This window comes from Aspergillus stella-maris (assembly GCF_047715825.1).
Source record: "Aspergillus stella-maris strain CBS 113639 unplaced genomic scaffold BDV14scaffold_56, whole genome shotgun sequence".
Classification (NCBI taxonomy): Eukaryota; Fungi; Ascomycota; class Eurotiomycetes; order Eurotiales; family Aspergillaceae; genus Aspergillus; species Aspergillus stella-maris.
Genome location: NW_027396850.1, coordinates 179502 through 202639, shown reverse-complemented (window position 1 = coordinate 202639; position 23138 = coordinate 179502). Strand labels below are relative to the sequence as shown.

Sequence of the window (23138 nt, the reverse complement as noted above, 5' to 3'; positions counted from 1 at the left end):
AAGATCCTAGGCCAACAGTCTTTGGTCTTCTAATCTAGCCGAAATCCCAACGATGCATGAATGGTCCTGGCCCCGCGCTTTCACCGGTGCAATCCTATATCATCCAAGGCGTGGCTCTCGTGGGTATTTTATTTTTGATGTCTATCTCAGTAATTACAGGGCTGCAATCGTGAGTCTGTTACGCTGCAAGCAAGGTAAAAACAAAAAAAACAAAAAAAATATTCATACTGTGTTCTGTGGATTTTATATTTACTGGTACAATAAACATATATATGAATGTATATATCTAGTAGCAAGTGAAGTACTAGTTTTATTGGTGGGATGACAAGCTTGCCGCCGACCTTGCATGGTACCAGAGACGGAGGATGACAGTCGACGATGCGATATCTCCTGCTCTAGTCGCCGCGAATAGTCACTGGGATTCCCGAAGCATGATAGGCGTGCATGGATTCCTCGACCAAAAGAACCTACGGATGAGCGGAGGCAGGTAAAAGTGTGGTTGAGTTTTTTTTTAATTTTCTTCCCCCTCCGCGAGGCTTTTATGCTGGAAGCTGGACAGCGCTGTTCAGATAGGTTCTTGCTCACGCTAATTTCCTCAATAGATAGGTACGACAACACTTGGCGATGCAGCTACAGTGGAGTTGCTCTGAAGATACTGTCCTGCAGGTGTTCCGAAATATCCACATCCGTTCTCTCAAACAACAACGGGGAGGAGGGCCACCCTATGCATGAACAGTCTTCTTTAACCCCCATCGTATTGGGTACATCATGGGGATCACTGCACCTGTATATATTTGTATTCGTCGATCAGCCCAATATAGGAGTCAAGTCCACCTGGACTTGAAGTCGCGCATATGGTTGGAATGGTAGCGGTGTTCCACATATTCGGCAGCCGCTACGAATGCTGACCACTTTCTAATGCTGCAGGGTATTGAATGGTGATTTGAGTTAAGAAAAGCGCATTTACCCTAAGCCATACCGGCCACCCAATAGGAGGACTATCCATCGCTTCCCACAGGGCCTGACAATCACGTGTACATGTAACTATACTAGTCCTGCTCCAAGCCAAGCAGACCAGATTAATTTTATCTTTGACATCACCTGCCAAGAGTAACCGTGGAACAAAGTAAAATGTCACGCAGCCTTGCAGGCCTCCCGCTAGAGATTATATCTCTGATAGCCAGCTCTCTCTCAAACAGAGACATCAAAACCCTCCGCCTAACATGCAGAACGCTATGCAACAGCGTCCGCCTGCGCCTAGACCGTGTTTTCCTCTCTGCAAACCCGCTCAACATTGCCGTCTTCCTCGCAATCGCAGACAGCGAGAAATTTCAACACGGCATTAAAGAGATAATCTGGGACGATGCACGTTTCCTGAAATCGCCCTACGACGAAGAGGAAATGCATCCTGAGGACCAAGAGGAACTGTGGAAGGATGACGAGAACGGATGTCCGTGGTGGTTTGCAAAACAGTGCGAAGAGCAGATTGAGGATTTGGAGATGCGCAGTGGCAGCGACCGCAATCACAAGGAGGAGGAAGTGCTCCCGCTAAAGATCTGCTGGCAGTATTACCAGAATTTACTACAGCAGCAGGAGGATGTTATCATCTTTAACAAGGACCTTGATGCTCTGGTATACGGACTCCCCAGATTCCCAGCACTAAAGCGCATAACAGTAACACCAGCAGCACACGGCTGGCTCTTTGCGCCATTGTACGAAACGCCCATGATCCGGTCCTTCCCCAGGGGCTTCAACTACCCAACGCCACGCGGCTGGCCCACAATCCCTGATGGAACATACAAACCCAAAGCAAAACCCTGGAATGACAAGTCTGTGAAATGGGACTTTCGCGGCTTTGTGCTCATCACTCGTGTCCTAGCTACATACCCAGCACATCACATCTCCCAACTAAGAATTTCAGCCAATACCCTTGAAACAGGACTAAACTGCCGCATCTTTGAAGATAAAAACCAGGAATATGATGATCTTGCATCTATAATGGCCAGACCAGGTTTTAAACGACTGGACCTCGACCTCCTCGTCGGCGGCCAGGAACACACGGGCTGGCACGCTTTCCGCAGTCGGAACCTTTACCATGCACTCACTGCAGCGCGCGATCTCGAGTATATTAATCTCAGCACAAATACAGACTGCGACCCCTCGAGTGACAGTGTGCAACCGGGAAGTGGAGGATCCCGGGCGCACCTCGTTCCGCTGCAGACAATCTTCCCCATTTCATCCTGGACATCACTGCGCCATTTCGGTCTCCGTGGGCTTTTAGTCGACCAGAGCAACCTAATCACCTTTTTCGCTTCCCTCCCAGCTACGTTGCGATCTATCCATCTCAGCTTCCTCTACTTCGTCGACGACGGAGGCTCCTGGCAAAAGTTACTACAGGACATGCGAACCAAGCTTGATTGGAGAACCCGGGATCCAGAAAGTCGGCCGGTTGTGTCGGTCGCCGTCGCGACGGACTATCAGCAGGTGGGACATGCGGTATGGATTGATGAAGATGTGGCAGAGTTTCTTTACGGAGAGGGACCCAATCCGTTTTATAATGGGGGCGATGCAGTGGGGTGTGTTGGGGTTGTGAGGGATGCATTTGCACCTGGGAAGGAGTGGGCTAAGGTGCCTTCTGGTAGGTAGAAAGATTGTTTCAAAGCTACAAGTATACCTTTATGAATGTCTCGCTTTTTCCTTAAATTATGCCAGCCCTACACATACATACACATTCGCCTGCAGCCCAGAACAATCGTCCTTGACTGCCGGATTCCAGGCATAAAAGTCCGCAAGCTCGATCCCGTGCTCGTTCGCCAGGTCCCAGCATCCGTCGCCGGACTGCACAAAATAGAAGTTGCCGCAGTTGGGTATCATACCTGTCTGCGTGGGTGTTGGGGTTGAGATTCCTCCTGTTGTCGTGGCTGTCGTAGTAGTAGTAGTAGTTGTGGTAGGTGATGCAGAGGCGTCGACACCGACGCAGACGTATACCTCTGCCTGTAGTCCCGTGCAGTCGTTTTTGACAGCCGGATTCCACTCGTAAAAGTCTGTTAGTTCAATGTCGTTGTCCACCGCAATGTCGTAACAGCTGTCGCCCGCAACGACCAGGTAGAACTCATCGCATGTTCTGATGATACCTGTTTGCACGGGCGAAGGAGTCGAGACACCCGATGTTGTCGTCGCTGTGGTACTTGTACCAGTCTCGCCTGTTTCGGTTGCAGTTGCAGTCCCCGTCGAAGGGTAAGTTGGCCCTGTCCACCCCGGCTGGCCGACAGGGACACCCTCCGGATACGTGGAGATGCAGTAATGCGTCCCCAGGACCATTCCGCTACAATCATCCTTGACAGATGGGTTCATCGCATAAAACTCCTCAAAGACGAGCCAATACGTGTCCAGGATACTCTGGCACGTGTCTCGCTCTGATAAAACCTCGACCCACCCCGTGCAGTTTGTTACTTCGCCTGCAGCGCGAGGAGCTGGGGTTGCGATAACCTCGCCAGAGCTTGTTTTCGCCTAGAGAAGGATTCCAGAGGATTATTTCCTGTCTACGTGTTAGTGGGATCCCAAAAGACGAGAGAAATAGGAGACTGATACGAACCTCAGGTGTGGCTCCGGTGACTCCAGCGAGATTCCAGCAATCGGCTGCGTAGTTGTCGGTGGTGTTGCTGAATGCGACGTACCTAAAAAGTTATGTTAGGGGAGGTCCAGCATGGGAGTGCGGCAGACACACTTCGGCATCTGGGACAACTGGCACGCCCTGAACGGATACCCCGCCGGCCCAAACACGCCGGTTATGCAGGATGAGTGGAAAGCATACATCCGCGTCGTGCTGGACTCGCTGATCATCCGATCTCGGGCGACGCTGGACTACATGTGGGAAAATCGCGGGTGCGTTTCCTCCCTTCTCCTCTGCAGTCTTCGGGTCTTTCCTTGTATTCACTGTGGAAATGGCATCCAATGAGGATAAAGGCTTACTCACGTTGAAACAGACTCAATGTGAATACCCAAGGCGATCCGCCTTATTTGGGGCACTGGGTGACAAATCGGCTCATGAATAAAATGACCCTGAGGTTGTTGAATACTTGTAATCATATGGACGCCTCGAGGGTCTAAAGCGTGGGATATGTATTTTTGTTGGCTGATATCTGGGATACTGTGCATGGAGAATCGAGGTGCAGGTAGACGTTTACTAGATCGTAGATGATTGTATATGCGTTGTGGTATACTCATCTACTGGTCATGATTATCGACGTAGACATACTTTTCTACCACTATGATAACAAAAGACATCCGCCTCTACCATGAGCTCCCTACCCAAATCCTCAGCCCTTGGAAATAATCCCACAGAACTTCAAAAGTCCTCATGTCTTTAGTAAAACAATCGTACGCTATGCATCCCATCTCATCAACACCCCCATCTTCCTCGCCCTTGGAGCAAACGGCCTCTATCTTGCTGATGGCCGCCATATACCCTTCCTGACCCTGCCACGATGTATATTCTGTGACAGGGTGCCATGGTCCCCACAACCATCAATATATATATCAAAGCTCTCGTTGAGCAATAGTTCACAATCCTTGCCCGCTCTTGACTGACCTCCGCCTAAGCGGGCTCTGCGGTTGCTTCCAGGCAGGCTGGTCGGGGTCTGCACCAACCAAGCAATTTACTGTCTCATCACCGTCCCCGGAATCATTGATTTGGTTTCCAGTCGGGGCCTTCCACTGTCCAGTAAGCTTGGTGTAGCTGTCTAACGCATCAACAAGGGTCCTCCCAGTCACAATGGCCTCCCGAGCTCGAGCATGTGAGTATGATGTTAGGAGCTGCTTTGCGCCCTCGCGCTCTCCAGCCTTGATCAGAAGAGAAGCAGCTTTTTCGTATACATCAACCTCGACTCTTGATGCCTTCTCCAGTCCCCTCAAGACGCCTTGGACAATAGGAAGGTAGGTCGTTGGCTTGGAGCAGGTGTAGTACAAAGCCTGCTTGTAGATGCGTCCGGCAAAGTGACTGGCCTCTTGTACTTGGTAGTCCGGTTTCAAGAATGAGGAAGACGCTCCAGTTGTAAGGTAGCGGTGCTCGCCATACTCGGCTGGAACGCTGGTCACACCTAGCCACCATGGATTGAAAGGTGCAGTGACAGAACCAGTAGGCGCAACCCAGATGCGAAGAAGATCTGGGTCTATGCCTTCTTTCAGGCTGACAACTTGACCATAGCCCGCCTCGTCGTCTGAAATGCGGTAATCCCTGACCCGCTCCATCAGCTTCTCCTCGGTCAAGGGAGCCATTTCCAGCGTTGCCTCCTCCAGTGCAGCCTGGGACATGTACTTGAAACCTCCGTTGCGAGCGGTATAGTTTCCTTGCAAGCCGTAGACGTTGAAAATGTTGAACTGCTCCGTTCCATTTGGGTTCCACCAGCCCTGCTCGACAGCAAAGGACACGAGATTCGGGGATCCCATGTAATTGGTGCTGTTCTCGTAGTCGACAGGGAAGTCTTCAATGTAGCCAGGATAGAGCACCCGTACGCAGCTGGAGTTCAGTCTCTCGGCTGCCCACAATCCCTGACCACCAGCAAACTGCCACATGATCCAACCCTCGTCTTTGTCGGCAACGAGATGACTATTGCCTCCATAGCTTGCATATCCATATTCTGCAATAAGCTGGCCCATGAGTTCAACCCCTTCTCGGGCTGTACTGGCTCGTTCAAGAACAACCCTTGCCAAGTCGCTATACTGAAGTCCACGTTGAGGCGTAGGAGTCATATCCCAGAGCTCCGTCCTCGTTTCAGCCCAGACATCACGAACTGCAATACCCTTTTCGTTGATCCCACCATTCGTCAGTGGAGCTGGGAAGCCCTCAAAGTCGGAGTACTCCATTGATAAGTATCGGAAGGTATGGTTGACTTGTGGTATCTGGATAAGCTCGCCTGGCAGAGTCGCATCTTCCGTGACGCCAACAGGGATGGTAGAATTCGCTGGGTGGTCTGCTGCTGGGAAGATCTGAAGCCAGTGACTGCTCACTTCCTCTCCGGTTCCACCAACCATTACACTGCCATCGGCGGTCAGGTCTTTACCAACGTAGAAAGCATGGCTTGCGGTTGCTGGTGAAGCCAAGAATGCAAGCAGGGTGAGCACTCTGAAGGACTTGACACGATTGGGTGGCGACATTGTGCGGGACAACTTTGCCAAAGTTTGGAAAAACGGAATTGAACTCAGGTAGTGCGTCCCTTTTTATGGCTTATCCTAGCCAACCAAACTAGCGGCAGAGCTTGCCAATGGAGGCTGCTTGTTGACTCCGAGTGGACCTGGCACCTTCTATCTCGCGTGTCTACTCCAACAGCAGTCCCGCATGGTTTCTTGGGGATAGTGGCGGATACGCGAATGACTTAAAGCAGCATATTACGAGTGATTTAAAGCCTGAATTGTCGCATAAATGTGAATAGGCCCTGAAGACCCGGTCGGTCTCGGTCCCAACCAGCCGTTCTGACTTCACTGCCTTATATATATTCGGACTTGATTGGGTCGGCCCGAGCCTTCAAACACACCTCGTGGAAGTGTTGGTATTGCATGATCTATTTTCCATAATCATACGGGACACTAGAACTGTGTAATATCAATGATTATGATCATGCATGATATATACCAGATCACCGCAAGTACGTGGGATCATCACCCCTTGCTCTCCGCCATGCCTCATCCAAAGCTGCGACAACCGCTTCAAGCAGCGGGCCTTTTTCCCATGCCTCAGCATTCTGCACTAGCTGCGCATACGAACTGACTCCGAGAATAACTGCATCGTTCCCGCCTGTATTTGCCATGCGCAATCTGCTGTGATGTACACACCATCGCAAACAAACCTCGACAAGCGGAATGCCATGCTCCTTTGCAAAGGAGTCAGTAATGAACAGGGCTTCCAACGTAGATGGTTTAAAGTATCGCGCCATGTACAGTGCGCCCAGGGACCTCTGATCACTAAAGCGTCCCTCAGCCGGCTTGTCCAATGTTGTGTCTTTGTCCGAGAATAGACCAGCGGCAAGGGGGTTGTAGATGACTAGTGATATGCCAAATTTCCTAGGGCAAGGTTCCAATTCTTCTTCGATAGCACGAGCTATAGGCTTAACGTTGGCGATAGTCAGATCCAGACTGTATAAGGTCACTCACTGATTGCGTTGTACATCGCCTGTTCGATGACATTATCTGTAGTTTGTGTTGCTTGGGAGTTTCTCGAGAAATAATAGCTGACGAATTATGTATCCGCGACATCAAAAACGTGCTAGCCAACTTGGGCATCTACGGGTTCTTGATTATTACCAATGTGTAGCCGATCTCGTGTGGAGATATTGCATCGTCTCCAGGTTGTTTCTCGGGAACGTCTGTGGTTGGTTGCTGTGACTCCAACCGCCACGCTTTAAAGATGATGGTCCGACCATCATGATTGTATAAGTACGCCATAGCACCTGGTTAGATGACAGATTGTAGGAACACAGAATCCAATGAGCGAAAAGGAACATCGATATCAGGCCCAGCAACTCGGTTTTGCTGGGCTTGGGGCCATGGGTTTCGAAATGGCGTCGAATCTTCTCAAGGCAGGATGGCGCATCCACGGGTTCGACATAAACCCCAAGACTGCCCGTAGATTTGGTGACTGATCAGGGGCAACTGCTGGGGTATCCACGGAATACACGAATGATCCTCCAAGCAAGTTTTTCATCATGGTGGCGACGCTGGGACAGGTCGATTCTCTGACTTTCGGCACCAACGCGTTGGCAGCGACCTTGCCTCAATCTACCATCCTGTGCCTTCTGAGCACTCTTCGTCCGGGCTATGTGGTAGATTTCAGAGAGAGATTGGACCGGTGTGGAAGGAGTGATGTTCGACGTGTTGACTGTCCTGTATCTGGAGGCGTCGTGGGTGCGGAAGCAGGGAGACTTACGGTACGTGCACCAAGAGTGGCCGGAACATGCTGACCGCGTTAATGTTCAGATAATGATGGGTGGTGATACAGACACGCTCAAGGTGATAGAGCATTGATTGAACGCTATATCAGCACCTGGTAGGCTTTTCAATTGTAGTTCGCTAGGGTCTGCTAGCACAATCAAAATGTAAGCAAGCGCAAAGGGTCAAAGGAAAACAATTAGCGCTAACAGAATGCGAACAGGCTGAATCAACGCCTTGCTGGAATTCATATTGTAGTTGCAGCAGAGGCCGTGAGACTTTCCAAATCACTCGGGCTCTCAGCGCGAGAAGCCCACCGTATACTTATGGGCAGTGAAGGTGCTAGTTGGATGTTGAGAGATCGTGGAATCTCGATGCTTGAGGCCGACTGGAGCCCCAAATCGTCTATCACGATCTTTACCAAGGACATGGTGACTATAATAATGAATACCACGTGCTTGACTAACAGTCGCAACAGGGTATTGTCAACGAGACGGCGGAGAGACTGTCTTTCCCCTGCCCAATCGCATCCCTGGCGCTCCAAGCATTTGTTGAGCGCGCTGCTCATGGCTGCGGCCAGCATGACAATTCCAGCGTTGTTTGCAACTATGAAGATATTTTAGGCCAAATTGTTGCCGAGCCAGAGGGCCAAAAGATCCCTCCCCTCCCAGCAAAGAAGGCTCCTCCTACAATGCTCGATAGTACCACCCTTCTTGGCAAACTTGATAACTTGCCCAAGACACTGAGAGATTCGGTGGATGTTGTACCATTCGAACCTGGCAACTTCAACTAGCATTTAGACAATATGCCAGAGGGAAGTATTATAGGCTTGATAGGCCTAGACAACCAGTATGACCTTTGCGCATCCCTTGCGGTTACTTACCCTGGCATCTGGCTCGTTGATTGCTGCATAGTTCGCTCGCATGACTTTACATCACTTTAGGTGTGATACCAACAACCTTATTTGTCTGGACCATGTATTTACTTGGTGGACACAGATCCTATTCAGCGACGACAGACCGGAATTTGTTGCCGCCATGCAGTTGACATTTCCTCCTGACATGAAACAAGTCCCCGTGCATGGCCCGCTTGGTTCCGCGTCAGCAATGTTTCTCACCATACGCCTAGCATCTCTAGTTCATACCGCAGCAGCAGCAGAATGCTTTAGTTTGGCCGCCGCCAGTGACGTTTCCACACAGCTTGTCAACGAGATTGTTGGGGGAGCTGCGGGCTCGAGTGCGCAATTCAACCATGAGTTTCATAATGCACAAGCTGGATTTCCAACTATCCGACAGTGGAGCGGTGGCTGGGTCTATCAGCAATGCGATGAGAGACCTGGTGAGCAAACTGCATCCAAAATGAGTATAGACTTGTCACTAACAACCCGATAGCATTCGATCAGGGCAGCCATGATGAGACTCAACTTGAATCGGGCAAGAGAGGTTATGGATGCAGATGAAATCCAGGCAACAATGAATGACCGGGAACTGCTTCAGCTGGGGGATAGGAGTCCCCTATTCCGGTATATTGTCTAGAATAGCACATTGTATTTATGCATGGCAGGAATCCGTAAGGTCAATACAATTATCTTTCACTTGACAATAGTTCATATGCATCGATTACCATTCACCTCTATGACGACGTCATCAACATCTAGGTCAAGCTACTCCACAGTGGTTGGTTAAAAGGCTTGGGTTCTCCGCAAACTCGTCTCGAGGTTATGGTCATTGAACTCTTCTCTGTGTGGGGATAGCTGTATAGGAGACCAAAGCATGGTCATTCATGAGATAAAAGGGCAAGGGTGGCCCCAGTCATGAAGGGTACCACACAATTACACCCTAGAGCACCATGAGTCGTCTGTCCTAATTGTTCGGCATTATATGCCTTATTATTGCTGCTGTATGTTATACAACCTCAGGGAGCCTTCCGTAAGCAGACCCAGCAATTTCCGCCCCTCCAGATGGACGATATCTCTATCGAACTGCAACAGGAGAGCCGTTTCTCTGGAAAGCAGATACAAATTGGGAGCTGTTTCATCCCCCCAACAAAACTGACGTCGACTTGTATCTTGCGGACCGAGCGGCCAAAGACTTCAACGTTATTCAGGCTGTTCTCCTGTCCAAGTACAACGTGACCACAATACCCAACTTCTATGGTGACCTCGCCATCGACAATGGAGATCCCACTCGGCCAAATGAGAACTACTTTGGCTTCGTTGATTGGGCTACTGCCCGCGCTGCCGAGTATGGGATTTTGATCTGCTTCGTCCCTGTATGGGGTCGCCACGTCAGCGGCGGGTGGTATGGGACAATTGGGCGCCGACAGTTCAATGAGGATAACGCAGAGGCTTTTGGAAGGGGTTTTGGAAGGAGATATCCAGGTACATCCAAAATTCTCGGTGGTTATACCAATGGGTTCTGGGCCAATAATGATCCCCAGGCCCGCCAGGCGTGGAGGGATAGGATTGACGATTCCGTTGACCCTACGTCGTTTCTCGACCCCATTGAGGATACTCGTGGTATCTGGGCCGCCATGATGAAGGGCTTTAAAGAAGAGGAAAGAATCTTAGGGTACGAGGCGCTTTTAACATTTCAACCTACGAGCCCTTGGATCTCGGATCCGCCAACTCCGCTGCTATATGGGCACAATGTAAGTTCTTTGATGATTTCTTCCCGTTGGAGGACAATGAAAAAAAAAAAAATAAAAAATAAAAAAAAAAAAACTCCTTAAGCTAATTTGTCACACAGTACATAAACGGATCTCTGGGAACCCTCTCCATGGACGCGGTGCAATCTGGCCACGAGAACCCCAATCCCGACGGCATTGACGCCAACTTCACAGTGCTTACACCCTGGGACTCCACTAAGAACTACGAAAACATTCTCCAGATGCGTTCAGATTTCTGCGGCCCAGTCATGGACGTCAAGAATCACTACGAAGGAGCGCATGATTCCTTTGACACGGAGAAGCCACTCTGGAACGCTTCCCACGTCCGTCACGGTTTCTGCCCTGCGCTGTTCAGTGGCGCTTGTGGCATCACCTATGGCAGTCTCCCTGTACAGCAGAGCTATGAGAATATCTCCCTGGTTGCTAGTCTAGACCATTACCACGAGACCCAGCTAGGGCTGGCTGAGAATACCAGTTGGCATGAAGCCATCCATTGGCCTGGGGCTAAGCAGGCTGGGTATGTAAGGAGATTGTTTGAATCACTCTCCAAGGATCAATTCAATGGGTTGAGGCCTGCGAGATAGTACCTTCGTTCACCGGGGGGCATCAAGGTAGAGGACATCTTTTCATACGCATCAAATCGGTACATTGCCGCCATAACTATCCAGGGACGATATTGGATATATACAGGCTATGTTGATGCTTTTGGTTTCGACCTCGCTGGTGTTATGGTGGATTGGGGTTACCAGGGAGGCGAGGTCGAGGCCCAGTGGTTTGATCCGCGAACGGCGCACACTTCCAGGGCAGAACATAAAGTGCTGGAAAGAGCTTCAAAGAATAACGCAATCTTTACGCCCCCGAGCAGCGGTGGCGTAGATCATGACTGGGCGTTGATTCTGAAATCCACTTCTCACCTTTGCTAAGGCCTTTCGAACATAATCTACCGATCTTGAAGAGATGAAATTTGTTGTTTTTTATTGGCTAATTCAGCGTCATGCACATAGCTATATTCTGATCTCTTGAGCAGACAAAGCCTGGTGGTACAACAATGTTCTGCACAGTCTCAATTTGGGGCCAGAAAGAGGTCACTATTGGGGGCCATAAACCAGATCAGACCTTGCAGTTTCTTTTTTTTCTTTGCGGCATTGTCGTCTCCGTAAACGGTCCTACAGACGAGGTTCGACATCTCGGCTCCGCCTGAGGTCTTGAAAAGGTTTCAACGTACGTCGATATATCCCTTGGGCCAGAAGTCAAGGGATAAAATGTTCACAGTTCCAGGACTCCACTCATTCTAGTTGACAGGTGTAATTACCAATTGACCTAAAGCGCACTGCAACCTCCAGCAGGGCGATTTTTCCTGTAGGATCCAGGAACAAGCCCGAGACAAGGGAGCAATCAGCGTGAAACAGGTGCCGATGCCGGTATTTTCTTCGGCAGCACAGTGGGCCTTTCATCTGTTCTCGGTGTCCACCATACCCTAATCAGATCAACGGCCGCCCTATTGTGGGTATTCAGCCTTCTCGAGGGATCCACTTTGTTGCTCAGACTCCGATTTCTCAGCACTTACTAAGGGTATGCCGAGGAATAATGCTGTTTCAGACAGCTCCTCTAGCCTGAAAGAGAAACTTATCGCGTTGATCAAGGTGACAGAAGACGGGGCATGCTTCCAGGCAATCGCTCTTGCTCAGACCGCAGGAAATGTGGCCAAGCATTGAAATAGCCCGGTGTGTCCCGCAATGAGACGAGGTTTGATGTGATCGGCCAGGTACAATAGTCAGAACATTTTCAAGATGAGATTCTCGCGAGTTGCCTGTCAAGCAGGCCTCTTAGCTGCAGCTGGTGTTTTGGCCTCTGCGTCGGGCGTGAGCAACAGCGAGTACGACTATATTGTCGTTGGCGGCGGCCCTGCTGGTATCATTACGGCTGAGCGATTCGTTGAAGCTGGCAAGAAGGTCCTGCTCCTTGAGCGAGGTGTCGGTCCGACTGTGGCAACCGGTGCCAATGAGACTCTTCCTTGGAACCACACCCTGACCCCCATTGATCTTCCAGGTCTATCCGCTGACGTTGGCTCCTTGGATGTGTGGAACGAGTACATATGCTCTGACACTGAGGGAATGGCTGCTTGCGTCCTCGGTGGTGGTGTCACTGTCAACTACATGGTCTTTGTGCACCCCTCGAAGCACGACTTTGACGACAACAACAACTGGCCAGAGGGTTGGAAGTGGAATGACATTGAGCCTGCAGCTGGACGACTCTACGAACGCAATCCGGGAACCATCCTGCCTTCTGCTGACGGGAAGCGCTACGACCAGGGTCTCTACTCTGTGCTCTCCAAGTTTTTCGACAAGCTAGGCTGGAAGTCTGTCGACATGATCAAGCAGCCGAATGAGAAGCACCAGGTCTACAGTTACCCATCATGGAACATCAAGGACCAGGTCCGTGCTGGCCCTGTCCGCACTTACCTGCCCCTGGCCCAGAAGAGCAAAAACTTTACTCTGCGTCTCAACACCAAGGCCCTCCGTGTAGTACGGTCTGGAAGCCAGGTCACTGGTGTTGAGGTTCAGACACCATCTGGCGCATCTGAGACAATCTCGCTCGCCCCCAACGGCCGTGTTGTTCTTGCTGCCGGTGCCCTTTCGACTCCCCGTCTGTTGTTCAATTCCGGCATTGGCCCCAAGAAGCAGATTGAGACTGCTAAGAAGAGTGGAATTGCTGTACCTCCTCAACAGGAATGGATCAACTTGCCTGTTGGTGTTGGCTTGAAGGACCATCCTATTTTCACTATCACGACCAAGACCCCTGGTAACTTTAGCATTCCGGACTATGATGCCATTGTCAACGGATCCAATACCAAGGACATCGCCCTCTACGGCCAAGGTGATGGACTTCTCACCCAGGGCAAGCACCGAATGATTTTCTTCTCCTCAAATGAGGTCCACGGCCACACTCGCTACTTCCAGGGGTCTTGTGCTCCGGATGCCGACTCTGTTCTGGAGGTCAAGGCCTACATGACCCATGGGCTGACATCCTCTGGTGTTCTCGGTCTAGACGACAAGCAGAACACCATCATCGAGACTTCGCCTTACATGCAGACAGCCGATGACATTTTGGCGGCACGATTGTTTGTTCAGTCACTTATCGACGACTTCAGCGCACCAAACTCTGGATTTGAGCTACAGACTGCCCCCAATGTCACCGCGATTCTATCCTCCCCGGCGACGGGCAATCACTATACTTCGAGTGCTAAGATGGGCACTGATGATGGTCGTAAGAACGGAACCTCGGTCGTTGATGTCAACACCAAGGTATACGGAATGGACAACCTGGTAAGTGACTCATAGGATGTCTCTTTTTATGTCTGTTACTAATTACATTCTCAAGTATGTTGTTGACGGCAGTATTCACCCCGACCTCCCCACTGGCAACATTCAGACCACTATCATGGTCGTCGCTGAGGCTGCGGCTGCTCGCATTCTTGCCCAGGAGTAGGGAAGCTATTGAGATAATATTATCTCTGGCTCACGCGCCCGAGGCCAACCAAGCGCGACAGCTACCTGTGCGTTCTTTTCCTTCGTTGTATGATAGATTTTTCTTGTCGGTGCCAGTCATTATAGGACGCGGTATAGAGATTCAGTTCCTTGTATTACCAGCCCTCTACCTCGTTCATGTGCTTTTTCCAATCCTCTACTTCGGCCTTGCAATGTCGGCGATACCTGTAGTCCATACAATGAAAAGCTCCGCAGCGTCACGCTCATCATCGGTTGAAGTGCTCCCCGCCGTGGTTTTTGTTCTTTCTTCCCTTCTTATAACATTCCGCCCGCGTCGTTCAGATATAACTCCACACAAAGGCAGTTTAGCTTTCTTCATCTACGTAGCTTGGAGAGACATAATTTCATTCTAGACTACAATACTGACGACAGGTAAAGCTGGACGGTGAGGTAGCAACACTAGCCAAGCTTGTGTAGCTATTCCTTATAGAGTCAAAGTATCTAGTCACACTTCACTAGAGCTACAGAGACATACCCCATGAACGCACAAAAATGGATACTTTGAGTGGTCAATCTTCGCTTATCATTTTTTGACTCTGAGCTTTCTTTGCTGATTGATTCCTTCCGCGCTTCTAATCCCCATGACCAGAGTTTTAGGTCAAAGATATAGCATAGACGGATATCAATAGCCTAATAGCAATTTGGTGCAGGTTTCCCATCAAGGGCCTTATCTAGCGGTCACTGTTCTCTCGGCGAATCCCATGGAAGGATCTATAAGCCCCGGTCCGGCCAAGAGGGAGCATCCAAGGGTCAGTGCAGTTTGGAATCGAACCAGGCCTCCAGTTCTTGCCCATCAAAAAAGGCACCTTTGCTCCCTTCATCGAGCTGACCAGAAAATTGCTTTTTTCTCACCTCTATGGTGTTCCCAGGTGTCTCTCACTGTACCACAAGCTCATTCTCGCAGATTCGATATCCACTGTGTACCCGTCTCGTTGTGTCTAGTCTGACATTTTTCGGTCATTCACGGCGGCGCTAATTGGGCCCATTTGTGACATTTATAACGATAACTGGATGTGGAAGAACCCCTTCATGATTCCTGGCTTCCACTCGTTGTGCTGAAGACGCTTCGCCGTCGGTATATACCTGCATTATCGACCAGCGTCAGCTGGCGGTTCCGGTAAGTGATACAATTTTCCCGGTAGTCCTTACTTCCTTATGCAAGCCTTGATTTTGAGACCACACTCTGTATTATGGAAGAAGCAAGCACCTTCACTCTCAAGTTCATATCCTATCAGAAATGACACCCTGCACTGGCTCGCCATTATCCAGTCAAATCACAAGTATGCTCCTCTGCTCCGCTTTTAGGATATAAGTCACTATCTTTCGGTGATTTTGGTTTGCCGCCAATAAGTCTGCTTACCTGTTTTTCTTTGCATACATTCATGGAATCGACGGGAACCGACAACAAGCAGAAACCGCCGTGCACTGTAGCCATCGTGGCTGCCCGAGGTAGACGTAAGTTGCGCGAGAGCTGTATCTGTTGCGCCAAATCCAAAGTGAAATGCAGCAAGGACAAGCCCATGTGCGTTCGATGCGACCAACGAGGGTTTTTTTTGCGAGTATACAATGTCTCGTCGCCTCGGACGCACTCGAACCGTTCGTGTTGAGCAGCATGCAACCACGGAGACGATGGGAAAAGCAGCACCAGGAACACAAACAAATACCTCAGCGGTCACCGATGATCATAGCACTGCATCTCCGAGCAGTCACCAAGCACCAGGAATCATCAAGCACTCCCCACGGGCTATTGCCCCCCGGTCTCCTACAATCGCCCCTGAACTCACTCCCCAATCACCGCAGCCATATTGCCCTACAGACGACCTCAACCTATGGGATGTCATCACCTCTCCCATTGTCTCGAGCTTTTGTGACCTAACCTCGTTTCTCTCAGTAGATACCGAGTTCAGCCATTTCTTTGCGTCTGAGTCCCCCCCGAGCCCTGACGACCCCGAGAGTATTATTTGTGGTCCGGCCGTGCAGGAACCAACAAAGGTGTTGGCAGAATATCCATCATTGACTGAACTTCAAAGCCCGAATACTTCAAATGCGCATCCAGACAATGTCGACACGCGTGTGACTGAGCCCTGTTGCTTGTTCATGTGCTTGGATACCCTCGAGCGCCTCTTCTCAACTGCTCGATCTGACTGCGAACCATTAGGTAACCGAGACACACTCACAGTGGACAAAATAGAAACCATTATTAAAGATAATGAACGCATTCTTGATACAGTGCACTCGGTGCTGGAATGTCGCTGCGCTGACGATGAGTATGTGGCCACTCTGGTTTCTCTGATTGTCTTCAAGGTGCTGGAATGGTACATCGTCGTCGCGCAAATCCCAGCGCGAGGTATGACAACTGAAGATGCATTTGACTGGACCAACGAAGCCAACACTTCGCAACAAAGCCCCTCATCATCCCTGTTCGCTTTCAAAGACCAACCTGCCCTTCTTCTGTCAGATTACTCCGTCAACCGCACGCACCAAAACCGAACTACGGCCCAACTGGTCTTGGGCGAGCTTCATCGCGTCCAGCGACTGGTTACTATTGTCGGACGGCGCGTGGATGCAATACAAGTTCGTCTTTTGGGGATGTCTCCAGCTCAGTATCAGACTCGCCGGAGCCTCAAGCCGGACAGCTTACCGAGTCTAGCACATCATCGCCGCCATCATCACGCGTAGCGATGGTCCATTTAGCCACTAGCCTTCGCACGCGACTACGTGAAGTTTCTGGGGAGATTATCAGCGCCCTTCGACGAGCATAAACATGGAGCTCTGGCAAGCGGTGGGTCTATGGTAGGCATCACTGTCAGATTGGAAGCAAATGTCAAAAGAAGACCTTTTAGATCAAGAAGAATTCAACATACATGAAAGGTTGGACAGAGGAGTTATTGCTCAGATGAAAGAACCCTGGATTGATTGTAGCTCAAATAAACACTACCAAGCAACATCCCCTGCTCTTTCATTGTCCATATAGCAGACTCAGCACAGCAAGGTCTAGTCGAAAAGACCCAGGAAAGCAGCGCCAAGTGCAGTGAACAAGGGCGCGTAAGACCAATGCCCCCACTGGCCATGACCCCAAGTATAACAGATATACCCATCCGCAAACGCAACACCACTGGCCGCAACCAACATCCAGCCCGCAGACTTGTTATTTCCATACACAGTAGCAATCCAGATGGCAAGACCCCAGAAGATGTCGCGCACCCCATAAACATACAGCAGCGCTTCGACCAGCTGTCGTTCGGCAAGGGCCCCGGCCGGTGGCATCTCCCACTCGAAGAAGGTCAAGGCGTGCTCTGGGCGGACAAGCGCATTGACGCCGAAACTGATGGCAATGAGGGAGAAGGCTTTGGCGCCGATAGGGAGGGCGGGGTGCTGCGAGAGAGGCATGGTAGAGATGTTGATAACTTGGAGGAAGTAGAGCAGGATGTTCAAAGAAAGGCACTGAGATGGAAAGGAGGAAGAGGAGAAGACAAAGAGTTATACCATCTTCTCCTCCTTCTGCCTACTCTGCCTACTCTGCCTAGCCAGTATAGGGTTAACTCGGTGCCGCTGACATTCTTGGTACTTCTTGTCACACACGTGACCTTCCTATACGGCCACGTGGTCTAGACACATTACCAGCAAACAATGTGGGAAGCGATGGATGATCTTCCATTGGGTGGCTGGTATGGCCGCCTAGCTAAGATAACTCTACCTGACTAATGTATGACTAAGCGAGGTTGACCCTAGGGGCAGGCGGTAACGGGCGGCAGTATGCTCCGACAAACAACAACAACGGCAACAATAACACTCTCAATAATATCAAACCAATGTCAAATCATCCACGTCTTCTCTGCTGCCAATAGTGTACCTCTATCTCACGCTTCCAGCACGCCCAATTCCACCGCCGTGTCCGCACCCAATGCCGCAGCCTACCATGAGGCTTGCCTAGTCGCCTCGGAAGCTCTCACCGAGATGAATAGTTTGATCTCGGGCAATCAGACAGTCCTTATGGACATCATATCCAATGTGCTTTTCCTCTGCTTCCTTCTGAAGCCCGTCTGTAACAATTATTAATGCCGGTGTAGGTTCATGCAACATCAGCGTTACGCGTCGTCACTCGGTACAACATCGCTAGAGCAGTTCCTCTTCATAGCAGCATCACCTACAAAAAGCTGGCAGCAAAGTGCGGACTTGATACTTTAACTGTGCAACGCATCCTAGGAGTCCTAATGGGCTACTGCATCTTTACCCAGCCTCAGCTAGGCCACGTCGCTCATACTAGGGTCTCCAAGTCTTTAGCAACGGATGAGGGTATCGCGGCCAATACAAGATTCCACTTTGAAGAGCAAACCAGCTAAAGTTACCACATCGTGGAGGCACTGGAGAAATGGGGCCCGAGCCCTGAGGGGACTGAGACGGCGATTAATATCGTCCATGGAACAGATCTGAACCTTTATGACTATATGGCCCAGGATAAGGAGTATGAGTCCGAATTCATGAAGGTCATGGACCATATCTCCTCATCGGAAGTAACGAATGTTGATATGGTTCTTGAGGGGTTTGACTGGGAAGGTGTTGGTAACGGTGTCGTCTTTGATGATGGTGTCATTGAGATCTCCTACAGCAAGGAATAAGTCGCTTGCGTAGAGTCAGGGGAATGGCTGCTGACGTAGAAGAAACGATAGAAGCGTCGCAAAAATACAGTCGCTTGCGAAATCAAGAAACATGCGTCTGCGCTCGGCCGTGCTGTAGAGTAAAGATACCTATTCCGATACCTTACTGATCCTTGTCAAGAGCAGTATTGTGTATGGTCTGTTGATAATATATGTGGACGACGATGACATGACTGTGCCGAGAGTAGGGGTGAGAGCTGGGCCAGAGTACATAGGATACAGACGACAGCATGCGATTGATAACTGAACATGAGAAATCTGAGAGGATCATCCACTGGAACGTTGTTTCCTAATTCTGGAGGCGCGACAGGAGTAGCTGGTCAGCAATGTCAGGTGTGCTGTCTTACCCCCCCAATTTGACACTGTCGAAGATCGCACGTTGTACGTATACCTATACTCTAGCCACGAAAACGCTTATGACCGTCATATGCACAGCCCGCTGTGCTTGCCACAACGTTCCCTCGTTGGCCAGGCAAGGCGCTACGAGGAGGAAACGTGTCGGGCCATCATGCATTGATAAATGATCTATGGCTCTAAATTTATACCTCGAGCCTGAGAAAAATAGAACAAGAATCACGAAAGGACAGGATAAGACTCAAATATCAACTGCAGACAACGACCTTTCCAGCACAATATTGCAGAGGGCCCGCAAGAAAGTCTTAACAGACTCGGACCTTCTCAGTCGCGAACAATAGGGTTATAGAAGCAGAACGCGTTGTTCGAATCATACATCGCCTTGGCCGCACGAAGCCTCCCCAAGCGCCAGGGCCAGTATCCATACATCTGCTCCAAAGGATCATCGCCAAAGGCATAGTTGACGTATCGGTGCTGTTCAAGTCCCGGCTGGCCCTCAACAAAGAGTTGTTGTAGATCCCTTCCAATGTCAATGGCCTCCTCATCGATAGAGCTATTAGGGTCGTAGGTATGATAATGGAACTGTCTATACTCAGTATCACTTCGCAACGTATCAACGAGTGACATACCTAAGGAACCTCTCATCTCGATGCGCAAACGCCGTAGAGGCCGAGTCAACCCTTTGCACACCTTGCACAGAGTACGCCTCAAAGACAATAACAGACGAGTTGAGAACCGGGCGCTCGGTTATAGCTTCGGCAAAGTAATCGAATATTTCGCGATTGGCAGTGATGTTGTTGTTGGAAGCCAAAGGGAAACTGCATTCTCGCATCGCCCTTTTCGCAGAGCTCGCCACCGACTCCAGAGCCCGTTGCAGTAGGCACTTCAGGGTATGATTAGGAGTTGCCGCTGGACTCGACGGGGTTGAGAGCGTAAAACTCTACGACCCAGGAAGCAGCGTCTTCCTCCGAGCCGATGTATTGGATGTATATATCGATGACGGGTTGTAATCTATTAAAACTCGAAATGATCAAGGGTAGTAGGACACTTTACCTCAGCTTCGCTAACATCCGGATTCCAGTAGTAGACAGCGTATTCCAGCAATTCCGTCGGAGGATTATCCGTTGTCATATGAGTATCGAAAACCTCGAATGCATCCTCGAGCTGGTCCTGAGTAAAGATGAAGTGATGAACGTACCACGCATCGACCGTCCTTTCATGAATCTCGGCTTCATAGCTGGTTACAATTCAAGATTATGGCCAGCGCCACGTTTGGCCCACCCGAGATCAGGATACGAGTCCTCAGAGACCGTAATGGCCGTGCCGTTGGCAAGAACAACATTCATAGAAATGAGCATGTCAATAATCAGTCCATAGTACCCCTGGCATCGACCATGTCCACCACCAAGGCCAGGGCCCATAATACCAACGCAAGCGCAGCTTCCGGTGCCGCCTCCGACGTATCATGCCACCCAGAGGGCGTTGATGACTTCGTTGCTGTAGGAGCCACCGCCAAATACAGCAGATGCTCCGTCTTCCGCGATTGTAAGCTCTCTGAGCTGGACTAGAGAGATCTGTATGCCATTTTTTAATCTTCCGAGAGTCGACGTTGACCCATGTCCGGTGTTCATGGCGAGGAAGGGGATGCCGTATGAGTTTGCGTAGCGAACCTAACAACTCTGTCAGATATAAATCTTCTAACGATATGGCGATGGATACTCATAATAGTAGGAACATCGTCTTCTGTACCCGCCTCAACCACAACGGCAACCTAGGGCTAGGCGTATGCCTACCATCGCGAAGTAATATTCTGCCATCGAGCATCATCGGCTCCGTAAATAGCAGAATTGGAAGACAGCATCGGGTCCAGCTGGGTAATGATGTCCGCCGTTGTCATGTTACTCCCGACTGGTGTTCTCTCCGCGATATTGAAGGGGTAGGGGAGTGCTGATGAGACGATTGGTAGCGCTGCCAACGCCAGGAAAGAAAGGAGCGCTTTCATTATGGGTTAAAGCGGCGGTACAGCTGCGGAATGTCGTGTTTTTTCTGGAGATAAAAGTTTTTGATGAGGCGGTAGGTTGCTGGACCTCTGCGGCTTTATACGTCTTAGGAGTCGACCTTTCATTTACGCACCTAGATAGTCTCATATGATTTCTAATAATGTGTCTTATATCTGAGTAAGTCCTGCAGGAACGAGGCGTGACATGCAACAGGGTTTCTGCCACGAGACAATACGCTGGGTAACTACTAAACTTGGTCGTTAGACCTAAGGCGAAACCGAAGGAGCCGACTCTGTGTTGTGACCAGATCATGCAGAACAATCTTCACCGGGAGTTGAGGTGAGCATAAGGAGGATCTAAACCGGGGTCTGTAGCCAGGTTCTTTCCCGCGCGCCGATATTGAATTACAGCATCTTACATGATGAACAATGACAGAATTAGATCCCGGTATGAACTGGAGAAGAAAAGTTCAGATGGGCTACACATCTAATCTAATCTGGCCCTCGGCCAATGGTAATGCAGTTATCATGTACAACCACGACCAGGAGCTTGTAGGGCAACGCCGTGCCCACGCCCCTGAGTATCAGATCACGGAGTTAACATGTCTCGTGGCTTGGAATTTAATGACATGTTATACTCTGGGCTAGAACTGGGACCAAAACGGTCTTACTCGGTAGGCTGAAGGTGAACGTATAAGTTTCATCGCAGCGCCGCAGACTGCCGGGCTTACAGGGATGATTACTGTCAGCTTCACCTGCAGGCTATCAAACAGTACTTTATCGTTACACGGAAACACGATCTAAGCAGAAACCATCCCTATATACGCAAGGCGACCGTTCGGAACTCTGCGGATAAACAATAACAATGCTGCGCCTGCTGCCAAACGCCTTGTCTATGTTTGTTAATCTCCCAACGAGGGTCGGACCGCATCGCGAGCAGCAATATCCAGAATCAGGCGGACCCTTGAACATGTCGTTGTATGTTACAGAAAATATTGCCTTGTCAGCGGTACTCGTAGTCTTCAATACATGATATGCTTCGACCATCCACCTGCCGCTGGGGCCATGGGCAGTGCAGTCATCTAGAATTCGCTGGCTAAATCGAGAGAAAAGAACTGTCTGCTGTTTAGAGGAAAATACGGTTATTGTGACCGAGGTGGAGTCTTCCATGAGTTCTACGGTATTTGGTAAGTAGTCTGGTGTGGAGAGGTGCAGAGATATATTTTGGCGCTGGGTCGGGGCCGTGGGTCTGGGTCGGTTATACTCCGGAAAGAACGCGCCTCTCGGAGATGGATTCCAGAATCCTTTCACAGACATTTTGAATTTTGCAATCTCATAATATGACAATAGAGGATGAAAACGAGGAAGATATCCCGCGCATTTGACGCAGAACGATCCAGGCATTACCACACCTGACCCCAAGCGGCACAGTATTCGATGAGCAAAGCCAAGTCCGACTCACAGGCACTTTTCGGAGAGTGACATCATGAGCGAATCTAGGGTCCAGCGAATGACTCGTGCTGCAATTGTCCAGAATCCACATTCCTCAGCTGTGCTCTGGCTGTAGAGCCGACCGCATGCAGCGTGATATCATTCGGCTCCGGTTGATTTTGGATTAAGTTGACTCCGTATGGAGGAGAGATCCCCGTGGGAAAACGCTGTCATTATTTCTTTTGTTCTGTTCAATTGGGGCAGTGCATTGTTATGCGCACAACTGTGCCGATCCCAGACCGGAAGGTCGGGCGAGGGCACGTGCACAGTCTGGACACACACTCTCTCTGAACAACCCTTACGTATCCAAGAATGAGGATGTCTCTGGGAAATACCGTACTTTGCAGTTATTTCAGCTATATTCAGACTTATCCAGTCTTTTGTGAAGTGAGACTCGGTAGGTAGTTTTCTCGGGATGCCGAAGAAGGATGACGTAGAGAAAAGAAGAGTTTTAGGGCCAGTGGATCAGTCCAGCAATTGTGGCCAAACCGGTTTTAA

General features: G+C 50.1%; 10 protein-coding genes across 10 annotated transcripts; 6 read left to right on the top strand and 4 right to left on the bottom strand.

The window, feature by feature from the left end:
• Window positions 1-1131: 1131 nt before the first annotated feature.
• Window positions 1132-2646, top strand: BDV14DRAFT_203233 (uncharacterized protein; the record flags this gene model as incomplete). Its single annotated transcript, XM_073774241.1, has 1 exon — window positions 1132-2646. The coding sequence occupies one exon, from the start codon at window positions 1132-1134 to the stop codon at window positions 2644-2646; it is 1515 nt and encodes a 504-aa protein (XP_073625044.1).
• Window positions 2647-2703: 57 nt separating this feature from the next.
• Window positions 2704-3335, bottom strand: BDV14DRAFT_191884 (LysM peptidoglycan-binding domain-containing protein; the record flags this gene model as incomplete). The annotated part of the gene is made up of 2 exons (XM_073771557.1): window positions 2704-3203; window positions 3290-3335. The coding sequence occupies 2 exons, from the start codon at window positions 3333-3335 to the stop codon at window positions 2704-2706; spliced, it is 546 nt and encodes a 181-aa protein (XP_073625043.1).
• A 1067-nt stretch (window positions 3336-4402) lies between these two features.
• BDV14DRAFT_210795 (peptidase family C69-domain-containing protein) lies at window positions 4403-6156 on the bottom strand (the record flags this gene model as incomplete). The annotated part of the gene is made up of 2 exons (XM_073775972.1): window positions 4403-4496; window positions 4592-6156. The coding sequence occupies 2 exons, from the start codon at window positions 6154-6156 to the stop codon at window positions 4403-4405; spliced, it is 1659 nt and encodes a 552-aa protein (XP_073625042.1).
• A 2141-nt stretch (window positions 6157-8297) lies between these two features.
• Window positions 8298-8716, top strand: BDV14DRAFT_203231 (uncharacterized protein; the record flags this gene model as incomplete). Its single annotated transcript, XM_073774240.1, has 2 exons — window positions 8298-8354; window positions 8402-8716. The coding sequence occupies 2 exons, from the start codon at window positions 8298-8300 to the stop codon at window positions 8714-8716; spliced, it is 372 nt and encodes a 123-aa protein (XP_073625041.1).
• Window positions 8717-8960: 244 nt separating this feature from the next.
• Window positions 8961-11513, top strand: BDV14DRAFT_191880 (uncharacterized protein; the record flags this gene model as incomplete). Its single annotated transcript, XM_073771556.1, has 4 exons — window positions 8961-9261; window positions 9860-10572; window positions 10671-11111; window positions 11175-11513. The coding sequence occupies 4 exons, from the start codon at window positions 8961-8963 to the stop codon at window positions 11511-11513; spliced, it is 1794 nt and encodes a 597-aa protein (XP_073625040.1).
• An 867-nt stretch (window positions 11514-12380) lies between these two features.
• On the top strand, window positions 12381-14241 carry BDV14DRAFT_210793 (putative cellobiose dehydrogenase; the record flags this gene model as incomplete). The annotated part of the gene is made up of 2 exons (XM_073775971.1): window positions 12381-13916; window positions 13972-14241. 2 exons carry the CDS (start codon window positions 12381-12383, stop codon window positions 14077-14079), a joined length of 1644 nt encoding a protein of 547 aa, XP_073625039.1. The 3' UTR covers window positions 14080-14241.
• A 1154-nt stretch (window positions 14242-15395) lies between these two features.
• BDV14DRAFT_112529 (aflatoxin regulatory protein-domain-containing protein) lies at window positions 15396-16977 on the top strand. The gene has a single exon (XM_073765712.1). It carries the CDS (start codon window positions 15705-15707, stop codon window positions 16815-16817), a length of 1113 nt encoding a protein of 370 aa, XP_073625038.1. The 5' UTR covers window positions 15396-15704; the 3' UTR covers window positions 16818-16977.
• A 155-nt stretch (window positions 16978-17132) lies between these two features.
• BDV14DRAFT_203227 (DUF4267 domain-containing protein) lies at window positions 17133-17528 on the bottom strand (the record flags this gene model as incomplete). The annotated part of the gene is made up of 1 exon (XM_073774239.1): window positions 17133-17528. One exon carries the CDS (start codon window positions 17526-17528, stop codon window positions 17133-17135), a length of 396 nt encoding a protein of 131 aa, XP_073625037.1.
• A 366-nt stretch (window positions 17529-17894) lies between these two features.
• On the top strand, window positions 17895-18757 carry BDV14DRAFT_203226 (uncharacterized protein; the record flags this gene model as incomplete). Its single annotated transcript, XM_073774238.1, has 3 exons — window positions 17895-18149; window positions 18209-18414; window positions 18484-18757. The coding sequence occupies 3 exons, from the start codon at window positions 17895-17897 to the stop codon at window positions 18755-18757; spliced, it is 735 nt and encodes a 244-aa protein (XP_073625036.1).
• Window positions 18758-19474: 717 nt separating this feature from the next.
• BDV14DRAFT_191878 (uncharacterized protein) lies at window positions 19475-21152 on the bottom strand (the record flags this gene model as incomplete). Its single annotated transcript, XM_073771555.1, has 8 exons — window positions 19475-19703; window positions 19780-19968; window positions 20066-20161; window positions 20199-20363; window positions 20396-20603; window positions 20661-20820; window positions 20853-20868; window positions 20944-21152. 8 exons carry the CDS (start codon window positions 21150-21152, stop codon window positions 19475-19477), a joined length of 1272 nt encoding a protein of 423 aa, XP_073625035.1.
• Between the last annotated feature and the right edge of the window lie 1986 nt (window positions 21153-23138).